Source organism: Natator depressus, chromosome 4 (assembly GCF_965152275.1).
Source record: "Natator depressus isolate rNatDep1 chromosome 4, rNatDep2.hap1, whole genome shotgun sequence".
NCBI lineage: Eukaryota > Metazoa > Chordata > Testudines > Cheloniidae > Natator > Natator depressus.
In genome coordinates, this window is record NC_134237.1 from 111,480,986 (window position 1) to 111,494,039 (window position 13,054).

General features: G+C 39.4%; 1 protein-coding gene across 3 annotated transcripts in view; it reads right to left on the reverse strand.

Annotated features, from left to right (window-relative positions):
* Positions 1 to 13,054, reverse strand: part of CC2D2A (coiled-coil and C2 domain containing 2A) — a 131,871-nt gene that overhangs the window by 74,622 nt on the left and 44,195 nt on the right. For all 3 annotated transcript variants that reach the window (XM_074951662.1, XM_074951661.1, XM_074951660.1), the window contains 5 exons: positions 9,815 to 9,955; positions 8,851 to 9,007; positions 4,887 to 5,125; positions 1,735 to 1,912; positions 122 to 278 (listed from right to left, as the gene is read on the reverse strand). In XM_074951662.1, coding sequence (XP_074807763.1) covers positions 122 to 278; positions 1,735 to 1,912; positions 4,887 to 5,125; positions 8,851 to 9,007; positions 9,815 to 9,955 — 872 coding nt within the window. The remainder of the gene's footprint in view (positions 1 to 121; positions 279 to 1,734; positions 1,913 to 4,886; positions 5,126 to 8,850; positions 9,008 to 9,814; positions 9,956 to 13,054) is intronic.

A 13,054-nucleotide genomic window follows, 5' to 3' on the forward strand; every position in this document is an offset into this window, starting at 1 on the left:
TAACATACGGAAATATATTTTATTTACTTGGGTAAAACTATGTCAAAGTAATATGTTGGGCTCAATCTAAGAGTAAAACATTCTAATCCAAGCACCACTGAGAGTAAGCAAGAATCCATACCACTCCCAACTCCTTCGTGGTCCAACATCACACGCTGGTTGCTGCTAAACTCTATTTCTTCTGTACGAGCATTATCAGTGTGAACTGTAGTCTCAGGGACAGGTATAAACATTTCTGCTAACAAGTTAGTGCTGCTAAGTCCCATTGTTTCATATATCTGAAATAAGCAATGACATAAGTAGTGAAATGCTACACTCAATTCTGGGTGCCTCATTACTACAAGATAAGAGTAAGTTGGAGGGTGTTCAGAAAAAAGCAGTTAACATGATTAAGATGTAGAGGAATATTAGATTGATAAGTAACAATTTAAAGATTTACATATGTACAGTGTTTAAAGCAATGACTAAGTAGTGGACAAGATAATTTTCTAAGGGAATACCCAGGAGGAATCCTTGCTGACTCATAAAAATCCCTTTTGTCAACTTTGGCTGCTGAGTGTCCCCTCTACATCTCATGTGCCTGATGGCATTTAGGGCAACATCTAGCCTTTAATGAAAATCCCCTACTACCTTCCTACACAATATGCAACTACTGACCAATTTGGTGGTGGCACAGACACCCCACACCAGGGAAGCTACTGGAGGGACTATGTCTCATAAGATACAACCCTTTACTGAGCTACCAGCAAACGAGAGCATGTACACTATATCAGCCCTTAGATCAGTGCAGCCTATTTTCCTCAATGTGCCTGGCCAGCTCCACAGGTCCATGTGCCATGGCCCTGTCTCCCCTCCTGGTCCCCTTCGGGGTGGTTTGCGGTAAAAGAGGTACTAGGAGGGTCAGTTTCAGCATTACACTGAGAGGAGGGATTGCAGCTACACTTTGTCCCTGTGCAAGAGGGTGGGTGGCACAAGTGGGCATGGAAGAAAGGAGGCTAGTGTGTACCTTTAACTGTACCATGAAAAGACAGCCTGGATGATAAATGTTGCATTAGGCACCCCTTAGACATAGCACTGTAACAATGTGTTATTTTAAAAGTGTGCTATTGTCTGCTTCATTACATTATTAAATTATCCTTTTCTGAGCGAATGAAGCAGTTTTCAGAATTCAGAGAGTGCACCCTTCCCTTTAACTCAAGTTAACAACTTGATCAAGAGACTAAATGTTTTCAAACGGTCCAGTAGTTTTATTCTGTGGACACGAGTTTTCCGAGTAGAACAGACGACAATCATATTCGTTTTACCTGTGCCGTAAACCACAGCTTCTCTAACAGTAAGAAAGGTGCTTCACTTACCAACGGAACCATATAATTTGATCATTTATTGATTTCCCTTTTGAAACCCGGAATAGAGCCAGAACCTATTAATTTAAGTGTATTTTTTTAAAGATATTTTAATTTCTTCTCTGAATCTCAGTCCACACTATCCAGACCAAGAGATAAGGGACAAATCTTGGCCCTCTCCCCTCCCAACACATGCCCAGGCTAAAAATGCGATTTGCCAAGTTAGATCTTTGTCACTTAGAGCTGAGGTAGGGGAACAATTCAGGCCCTGGAGGGCCTACGCTTCACAACCTTCTAGCTGTTATTAAAAACTAGAGCGTAAAAGCAAGTAATTAAAATGGTCTTTTTAATATTTGTTACATAGTGCAGTCCTTGCAAAAGAATTATGTACCTGAAGTTTCAAACTCTCTGGCCAATTGAATATTTTCAAATTGAAAATCTGTCCAAAGTGAACTCTGAAGTCTGAGCTTATTTGCCGGGTGACGGTCCTCGACACTTCTTTAGTGTTGAAAAGGACTTTTAAAAATACTGAACGTTTCTTTACATCTTCTCGTCTTAAAACTTCTGCCCTGTGAACATAAATTGTAGCAAGAGAGATTTTGTGCAAAATATCTTTGCTCTTTGGGGTATTTTATATGAGTCCGATTACTGAAAAGAAAGGAAGAGAAAAACCAAAAATATGCCAATTAATCACTCCATAGAAAAATCACTACACAGGAAAATGACTTGGGAATTCCAATTACTTTGGTTTCTCATGCATACAAAAAGATTTTAAAATAAAATGTTTCCTCTTACTGTTATATGAAGAAGCCTCAAGTGGAGATAAAATCTGACCTGTTCATCTAGTGAAAATTCTTTCCCCCCACACATTATAAACGACATCAAAAGCAGTCAGGATCTAAAATATGCTGGCAGTGTGAAAGATGAACAGCAACAGGAATGGTTTATGCTAAAGCTATTTTCTGCATAACCTTGATATGGAACAGTTTAAGAAATTGAAACCCCTTAAATAATCTGTGTTAAACTCTGAAATACTGACAATGTGTAAATTTCTTCTCTCTCTATCTACTGCTTGTCCCATGGTGTCTGAGCACCTTCCACATAACATTGATAGTGACAGTGAAGTTTCTAGTGGATTTCATGGAGTCTTTGACATTTCTCCCTTTTCAAGTATAAAAAAGTCTGCTTGTTTTTTTTTTCTTAAGATTTAAATAATTTTTAAAGGTTGGTTTCCTTCAGTGTAATTTTTTGTTATTTGTTGACTGGAGGTTTTTGGGGAGAACGGAGTGTCAATGGTGTGCGTGTCATTCTTATGGTGGAAAGGCCTTTTCAAAGCTGCCTGGGAGCCTATGGAAGGACTTGGGCTCAGGTGTGATGTACTCATGGTGGCCTAAACCACGGAGAACCAAGCAGCCTTAGTTTAACATCTATCAACTGTAAAAATGGCTGTTTATATACATAACTGATGTGGGGGAAAACAAAAAACATTCACATTTGGTGAAATTCTTCAACCTCCTCCATGGTTGCAGAAGTCCCAAAATTGCAGACTAACCACTGTAGCTCCACTACAAGAGTGAAGCTGGGAAGAGGCGAGCATAGGGGTGGTGGGTGTTGAGGGCAGGCAGGGGAGTAAGAGTTTTGCCTGCAAGTATCTACTGGCCACAAAATTCAACTGGGAGACTACAGAAGCTAATATAGTCCTTGGTCTGTAGTAATGCCTACATTCCAGTTGCACAGCTGCCCATACTGTGTCTTTGGTTTGGCTGTCTGTTACCACCAACATCCCCAAAACCCCAACAAAACCTCAGTATTGGGCTGTAATAGGAATAGGAAACAACAGAGGGAGGAGCTGGAGACAACCAGAGGGTCAACAATCTGTGAAGACTGTGTGTCTACACACTTTACATGGGATTGGCTAGGTTGGCATCTGCTACATTCCATGAGTTACAGATGCAGAGGTGCCTTGCCCTTTAACTTTGGGTTGTGAAAATGATTCTGTCACTAAGTATCTCACCCACAGCCTGAGATAATAGGACTTTGCATATGGGTTGAGTGGGGTGTGTGTGAAATTTTTCACGTGTGCAGCGAGGCCACAGATATTACAACAGCTCATAGTTGTACAGGTGTTCGTGGCCCACTGTCCTTCTCTAAAGGATTCATGGCCAGTGGATCTGTGCAGTTTGCTGATCCACTGGACCGGGGTAGGCAAACTATGGCCCACGGGCCGCATCTGGCCCTTCAGACGTGTTAATCCGGCCCTTGAGCTCCTGCCGGGGAGCGGAGTCTGGGGCTTGCCCCGCTCCACGTGTGCCATGGCTCTGCCTGCCTCCCGGAAGCAGCAGCATGTCCCTCCTCCGTCTCCTATGTATGGGGCAGCCAGGGGGCTATGCATGCTGCTCCCACCCCAAGCGCCACCCCCGCAGCTCCCATTTACTGGCAACAGTGGCCATTGGGAGCTGCAGGGGTGGCGCCTGTGGACAGGGCAGAGTGCAGAGCCACCTGGCCGCGCCTCCACGTAGGAGCCAGACAGGAGACCTGCCGCTGCTTCCGGGAGCTGCTTGAGGTAAGCGCAGCCCGGAGCCTGTACCCCAGACCCCCTCCAGCACCCCAACCCCCTGCCCCAGCCCTGATCCCCCTCCCACCCTCCGAACTTCTCGGTCCCACCATCCTGGACCCCAGAGCCCATACTGCCAGCCGGAGCCCTCACTCCGCACCTGCACCCCAACCCCCTGCTCCAGCCCGGAGCCCCCTCCCGCACCCTGAACTCCTCATTTCTGGCCCCAACCCAGGGTCTGCACCCCAATCCCCAATTCTGTGAGCATTTATGGCCCGCCATAAAATTTCCATGCCCACCCCTGCACTGGACCCACCACATTTCCCTGGCACTCCCTCAGCGCATCTGCAGATACTCGTCCTCATTCCCACAGGGAGCTGTCACAGAGCTGGACTCCATGATACATAAAGAGCTACCAAAATTCAGTGAATGGCCTCTCGACTTTGCACCTGTTCTTTCTAGTGACAGTGGTACTGCAATTCTTCTACTGCTTGTAGGGTCCTCCTTGGCCACGGAGGAACCTGCAGGACTTTATATAAATATATGCAGGATCTTAAATGTGACCTACAAAGGAACTTAATAAAGTTATAACAACTTTAGAAAGAAGATGCTGAACATTCCAATAGCTAGGCTAAGCAGGGTGTTCAGAATGTATTTCTAAAGTTTAATTAATTTAAATTAAATAAAAATCATGTTCAAACTAAAAATATAACAGAAGATTGATAATGACAAAATAATAAGTACTTGCAGTGTTGCAGCTGTGTTAGTCCTAAGATATGAGAGAGACACGGTAGATGAGGTAACGTACTTCTGTTGGTGGAAGAGAGAAGCTTTCAAGTTTCAAAGACCTGAGAAAGAGCTCTGTGAACCATGAAAATTTGTCCCTTCCACCAAAAGTTGGTCCAATAAAATATATTACCTCAGCTACCTAAAATTATAAATGACAAACTAATTTGTAGAGAACCACAAATGTCTCAGAGCAATCTTACCTGGGGCACAGATCATTAGGAGTTATACTTCCAGTCAGGCTCAACTCAGGAATTAAAACAGGTTCTCCAGGTTTTCTCCTGATGTTGATGGCTTTTTCTCTAACTTGTTGCTCTACCTCCAGCCTATCAGCCAGCTTAGGAGGGATGGGTTTTACTGGTTCCTCACCATACTCTGACTCCTCTGCTTCTTCTTCCTCTTGATCTTGACTTTGTTTTATTTTCTTTTTCTTTTTGGTCTTCTGCATATAGAAAATACCGAGTTTTCCTCCAAAGTGTTCTACTTGCAATTGTTTTGACCAAAACAGACACTATGTTTAGTTATTTCTGCTTGTTCTACTTTCCTTACACATTGCAAATGGTTAGTTGGAAATTACTTTTTATTATTCTTAAAGGATTACATAAAGTTCTCCCATTCTTTGGTCTGACTTCATTTATTCTGTGGCTAGTAGTTCTCTGCATTCATATAGCTAAACAACAGGCTTAACTTGACTATCTCAAAGAATACACTTACAAATTCTGAATTTGCCTGAGTAATCATTGTGAGGCTTTAGATTTTCTCTTTACCCTGCGCCACCAAGTTTGTCCTCTGTTAGGGTTGACAGCCATTCCCAGGATCAAACTTGACTCTTTAACTAACATAGGTAAAGACTGACATAATTACTATTGCAATTCTTCCAGTCCCCAGTGATCCAAAGTACAAGAAACAAAACCCAGATCTCCCACAGATCAGCTGTATTTTCATAGCACAGACCCACAGAAATTCTCCCTTTGACTTCCACATCTAGTCAAACTAGTTGTGCAACTGTTATTTCTAACACTCTTGTTTGCTTTTCTTTTGCCTTACTCTGTTCTATATTTTTTATCATCTTTCTTCCTTTTAATCTACTGCTTCCCTTTTCTCATTTTATTATGCCCACCAAGTTATCTAGAAACTCTTTAGACTATAATCTAAGATATCAAAACTCCAATAATGACAGTAAACTATCAGGATATTTGAGGCTAAAACAAAACAAAAAACAAAGCACCACAACCCACACAAACCAAAAAAGTGCTCTCCTGGCATGGAGTGAAGGTCTATATACTCACACCTAATTTAAAAAAATAAAATAAAAAAAGACCTGAGGTGGTTGAGGATCAAAGATCCTTTTATAATCTCAGCTTCAAACATGTAAGGCCTTGTCTGGTCTGTAGCCTATAGAGAGGGTTGTGGTGCTTATATTTATATAGAAACACCCAAAAATCTATTTTGTAAAAACAAGTTTGACGATAGTTAAGTGATGCTTGGTAAAATATGAGTAATGTAAGGTGAGACAATTTAGAGGCAAGTTGAAGATAAATCAGGACACAATCCCTGGTTATGCTGCAAACATGTTTTGGTCCTAACTGGTTTTTACACGTGTTTTAGATAAAATGTTAACGTTCTGGAAAATGTTATCTATACTGATAGTTACTGGTATGGTATTTACACAGATGTTAACTAAAATGACAATTAATGTTAAATAGCTAATGCGAAAGTAAAAATATTTAATTATGTTAAAAAGGTGGACTTAATGTTCATTAATTAAGAGGTATTATTATAATTGATTATAAAAACGGTAGCACATTAATTTTAGATTAGGCACGCCCATCCACCAACAAGGTACCATTAGAGAAAGGACTATAACCGTTCTCCTCAATTAGGGATTGATCACCCATAAATGCAGTACTTCATCTAAGAATGAGAGTATAGACAGAGTGTATGGTTATACTGTAATGCCTGTTTGCTGAAATATTTTATATTAAATAAAGTTTTTAATTTTATCACTTTGTGCCATTCACAGTCCTCCACTACATTAAATTTGCTGTAAATATTCTGGAGGCTTAAATAATTCAGTTTGGTTTTATACCTTATTTTTAAGTTACTAATTGGGAACTCACAAATCAAAGCTACCTTTTTAAACTCTCTCTTATGGTACCTCACATATCAAATAGGAACAGTTTTTCTCCCCTTCTTCATCCATTCAAAAAGTCACTGCAAAGAACATCCCGGCTTCTTGCTCCAACTAATCATCCCCCTTTCTGAATCCTTCAACTGGTGCCCCTTCTCCACTGCATCAAACACTAACTATTTGCCTTCACTTTTAAGGTTCTTTCTGGGTTAGCCTCACCCTACCTATTATCTCTTATATGTTATTGAGCTGCCAACCCCTACCTCTGCTCTATCATCTTTCATTGCCCAAACACAAATTTCCCCTCAACAAGCATTCCCCTTCATGCTTCCTCCAATTACAATCTTTATGCATAGGAGGAGTTCTCACAAAAATCAGCATAGCCACTACTGTATCTTCCTTTAAATCTTTCCTTTACAACTCAACTCTGCTATGAGATCTACAAGACACACTCAACAAAGACTAGGCAGCTCCTGTGTTGGATTACATTGATCGTAATTGTCTTACTGGTATCCTGCATTCCCCCCCCCATCTATTCATTATTTCCACCTGTTGTCTCTCATAATATATTTAGATTGTAAGTTCTTTGGGGCAAGATTTGTCTTTACATTATGTGTCTGTACAATGATTAGAACAAGGGGGCCCTTATTACTAATAATGATATCTAGGTACTATCATATCACAAATAAACAAACAACAACAGAAGGTCCCCAAACCCAGGACAGTTGGCACCAAGAGCGTTGCTGAGGGGGGTGTAGCCCATAAGCGGGAATATTTAGAGGCCACCTTGTAGAAGTGCTATTAAGACAAAAGCTAAAAGCATTCATCCATCTTTCTCCCTCCACCTTTCTATGGTAATAACCATGACATACTAAAATTGGCACTTCTCAGTTAGATTATTTTATTAATCCTGGGGACAATGAGTGGCCCTGGAAGAAACAAAGTGATAGCGGTAACAAAAATCATTTGTTATTAATGAAAATACATTAGACAGCTTAATCACTGCACGCCAATCTTAATTGACAAGGCCCCTATTAGTTGACACATGGGTTTTTCCTGAACAGAAATGATAAATAGTGCCTGAACAAAAATGATAGCTAGTGCATAAGACCACTAAAAGAAGCTGCATGGACAAAAGTACAATTGAAATCTTACACTACTCTGACACCTCCTCCTACTCCTCAGAGTTCCTAGTGCTTCCCAAAGGAAGTGTGGAGGGAGCAGGGCCATGACCTTTTCCATTCTGGGACCAGAGCTGCCGAGGCTTGCAAAGAGCACACATTGCACTCTTTAAAAGGATGATATTGTGGCTGAACTGCCAGGAAGCTCTGGAAAGTACTGTGGCTACTCGAGACAATCATCTCTGGCAATCGCAGTTGGTTCTGTGTACCTTGGAATCCCCTCCTCTTGCACACAGCTGTATCTTCAAAGAACAACGGAGCCCTTAATTTGTATTCTAAGACAAATATTAATAAAGCGCTGAAAAAGTGAAAAACTAGTACATTAGTTCATTGCATTTTCTAGTTTTAAATAGTTATTTGATGTAACTGGACATTTAGTATTGACTGCCAGTTCACCAGAAACATCTTGTTGCTTCACTGCTAACTCTGAGAAATATATTCATTTTAACTCCTGAAGTGACAAAGAAAATCATTCCCAATCACAAGGACATGAATTTAACATGCATACAGCAAAACTGTTTAATCTAATATAATGAAACCATTTAAGTGCTGAAATGTAAGCAAAGAAGTTTGAAAACCAACATCAGACAAAACAATCACCACTACAGAATAAAATTCTTAGAGAAAGTTTAACTTGTTCTACTCCACTACAGCTATTGCACTTAAATACCACTTATTTAACATAAGTTAATTTAGTAACAATCCTAAACATAAATAATTTACCCAAATGAACTCCATTACACTTAACAATTTGTGATGGCTATACTGATCTTTAAACTATTTCTACCATAAGAGATAGCTTAAAAATACACTTGGCAATAATTCAATTTTATATGCTGTGTTGTTTACACAAACCTTTGCCTTTTTCCAAGATTTCCACTCTTGTAGCTCAGTTTTATATTCTTCCATTTTCTTTTCATACTCTTCCATGCATTCTTCTAATAGTTCATTTATTTCAGCCTGAATTTCTGCTTCATAGATTTTTTTATCTGATCTCTGGTCAACCTCTTCCCTTCAAAACAATTAATTATAATTTACGAATATATTGTACACTACTGTTGGCTCCTTTCATTATAACAAAAATGTATTCTGTTGATAAATGCATTCACATTTAACCTATGCTTTCATGTACAGGTAAGTTTTCAAGCAATTTTCAGCATACAGGATAAAGCAGTATTACTAGGTTATCTTCTTCATAGTTTCTGAAGCTCTAAACACAAAGCAGGCTTTGGCATCCTAATAACCTTCTTATTACAAAATAACAAACCCTGTAGGGTCCTGGGCCATGCTAAGGGCTCCTAGGTGCTACAATAATACTAATAAATAATGAATAATAGTAATAATAATAAATGAAGGACATAAAATTATTTAAGACAACTTTTAATGGTCAGCAGTAATTAGCAATTATTTTTCCTTTGTCTTACACATTATAATGAATTTGTAATGCTAGTTACATGAGTGTATAAAATGTGAGAGATATTCTAAGAAGAACAATTTATATCTAGTATTTAGTTATAAGACTTCAAAATGGTGTGAGGGATGAGGTTAGTTTTAAGATTTGTGATAGATACTAATTAATAGCAGAATGTAACTATCTATAATGAACTAAACAATTCTGACTTTGGACATTATCCTCTAGTAATTTCTCTCAGGTATTGTAATTACTTCTTGTTTAAAAAAAATAGTAGCAAGTTCTGGTATCACCTAAAAGCTTATCATTGTGCCTTTTTCACGTTACTTGTGAACTCTCAAATATAGCAATATGCAATAAAATCCCACTGCTGGCACATGAAATAACAAAAACGTTATCAAAACATACTTTCTCAAATAGAGTTTCATGGGTGTGTTAGTAAACTTCTGAAAGTCACGCAGGGATTTCATTTCTTTCCAAACTTTTATAATAGTCTTCAGCAACGTTCGGTCTTTTTCTTGTTCAGCATCACGAAGTCTTCTGGTTTGCCTATAAATGTATATACGTACAAACTTAAACTTGCATAACTAGATGGAACAATACAGCGAGAACTTATAATACTGAAAAAACACATGGTGTGGTTTTCAATCTAACTGATGACTTCCCTACAATCCAAGATAGTATAACAAACTCAAACTTGAAGATGACAGGATGTGGCTTTCTTTAAAGCTCTGTATTCTATTCTGCTGAATTCTAGACAATGTGACTTTAATTACAGTTAATTATCTTGCACTCTTCATCTCTTATACAAAGGCTTATTAAAGCCATACATTATTAAAAACATTTTAAAGTCAATGCGTGTAAACAGCAACCCAGGAGAATTATACTTCTGCTATGAAGTAATGTAAATCAAGTCATGGCCCTGGAGGATTCGAAACACTAACAAAATTAACAACTTCTTTTGACTTGGAAGGGATATTTGACTTTTGGAACCACTTCTGTCTTCCATTGCATTATTTAAAGGATATGTGAATTGGTATTGCCTTTCCTTAAGCACTTACTTATACAGTATGCACTTCTTGATGACCAGACTAAACATTTCCTACGTAAATGACTATTTAGGATGAACATAATCTTTTATCAACACTGTCCTGGCTGTAACAATTGTCTTTTTTAAAAAATGATATAACCTAAAAGATATTATTCTGCAACAGGGATCTGCAACCTTTGGCACGGGGCCCGTCAGGAAAATCTGCTGGCGGGCCAGGATGGTTTGTTTACCTGCAGCATCCGCAGGTTTGGCTGACTGCAGCTCCTACTGGCCGTGGTTCGCCGTTCCAGGCCAATGGGGGCCACGGGAAGTGGCATGGGCTGAGGGATGTACTGGTCGCCACTTCCCGTGGCCCCCATTGGCCTGGAACGGCGAACCACGGCCAGTGGGAGCTGCAACTGGCTGAACCTGCAGACGCTGCAGGTAAACAAACCATCCTGGCCCGCCAGCAGATTTTCCTGACGGGCCACATGCCAAAGGTTGCCGATCCCTGTTCTATAATATGGTACTTAAAAACCCTCTAAGTTAAGACCTGGATATTCAGTAGCTTATATTCACTACTTGTACTAACTTTGCTTCTGCTTTTAAATATTTTTTATAGAAATTAAATACAGACTTTTGAGACAGTGCACTCCACAACCTGTATTGGCAAGTATGATTCAATGTCTTACACAAGAGGCCCATCAATTTACTAATATGGCAAATGAGATCACTGGGACTGGAAGTGCTGACTATCGAGGCTTGCCACACTCCAGTGATACTCCTCTCCGTTTGCCAGAAGTCCATGGCACGTTTCCAGTCAAGAACCAAAAATGTATCTTCCTTTCCAGTTTATTTTTATTACAGTGTTGTTTGTTTTGTATTTGTTTTGCTCCATCTCTTGGATCTCTTTGTGCTAGTTTCCTATGTTACATATATTGTTTTTAATGCATGTGTTACTATGCTCAAGTGGAAACATCTACATTGCTATTTTTGGCCACACAGCTTGAGCCCTGAGAGCTTGAGTCAGTTGACCCAGAATCCAAGACTCGCTGCCACAGGTTTTTTTTGCTGTGTAGATGTACCCTAAGTTTCATTTCAATAATATCTTTAATAAAATGTTTGTTATAAAGATGATTCTTTAAAAATATGTTTAATTTTAATATAATCAGAGCCTTTGCATTATTTTCTTGACACGGGCATATGTAAAAGCTAAATATGATTCAACACTTAAAAGTAGAGTGGCCCTGCGGCATAATGTAAACACCTCCTATTGCAGCAAAACACTACACTTTATAGCCCTATGATCTCATATGGTCTGCAGTAACAGCAACATATGAGAAACTAACCAAAGCATACTCAATGAGACCACTGACATCAACCAAAATGGAAAAGTTCTCAGAGTTTAACTGAGAGCATTTCAGCAATCAATTAGCTTCCTAGGGCCAGAAAGGCACAATACACTTTTCAAATCTAAAAGAAAGTCCTCTTTTCTATCCAGCAGTGAAGGATACCACCGATCACTTACTGATATAATGAAACAACATGCTTCCAAGTAAAAACAAGCATCCAAGGGACAAACTGGAGTTCATGAAACAGTTAATTTATCCAATTTCTGTGGTTATCAAGGACCAGTATTTGCAATGACTCTGTCATGTAAAGTAATGCATAGAGACTGAAAAGACTCATTTAAAAAAAATGCCTTCATGCACATTTGTTTTTGCACAGAAGACACAAATACAAATTGGATTCCACGGCCAATGGCATTTTCTTTTTCTGTAATGTATTTGTTCATAGTTGTCATAAACATACAGCTAAGGGTAGCATAAAATCCCTCCTTTACTTGTAAGGGATTAAGAAGCTCAAATAACCTGGTTGGCACCTAATCAAAAGGACCAATAAGGGAAGAAAATCCTTTCAAATCTGTGGGGGGAGGTTTTGTTTTGTGCTCTCTTAGTTTTTCCTACCCTGGTCCCTCTCTGTCCAAGAGAGAGGAACAATCTCCTAAAACCCTACCTGAAATAAGCATCCAAGATTACAAAAATTATAAGTAATAGCAAGGAAATGCGTTCGCTTATCTTTTGTTTTAACTTGTGAATTTTCCCTATGCTAAGAGGGAGGTTTATTCCTGTGTTTTCTGTAACTTTGAAGTTTTGCCTAGAGGGGAATCTTCTGTGATAATCTTTTGCCTAGAGGGGAATCTTCTGTGATAATAAATCTTATTATCCTGTAAAATTACCTTCCATCCTGATTTTACAGAGGTGCTTCTTTTACTTTTTTCTTTATTATGAAGTTCTGCTTTTAAGAACCTGATTGGTTTTTAGTGTCCTAAAAACCTAAGGGTCTGGTCTGTTTACCTATTTGGTTGGTATATTATTCTCAAGCCTCCCCAGAAAAGGGGGTGAAGAGGCTTGGGGGGATATTTTGGGGAAACAGGAACTCCAAGTGGTCCCTTTCCTGAATCTTTGTCTAACTCATTTAGTGGTGGCAGCAGAACCGTCCAAGGACAAGGAAGGATTTGTGCCTTGGGGAAGTTTTTAACCTAAGATGATAGAAATAAGCTTAGGGGGTCTTTCATGCTAGTCCCCACATCTATACTCCAGAATTCAGAGTGAGGA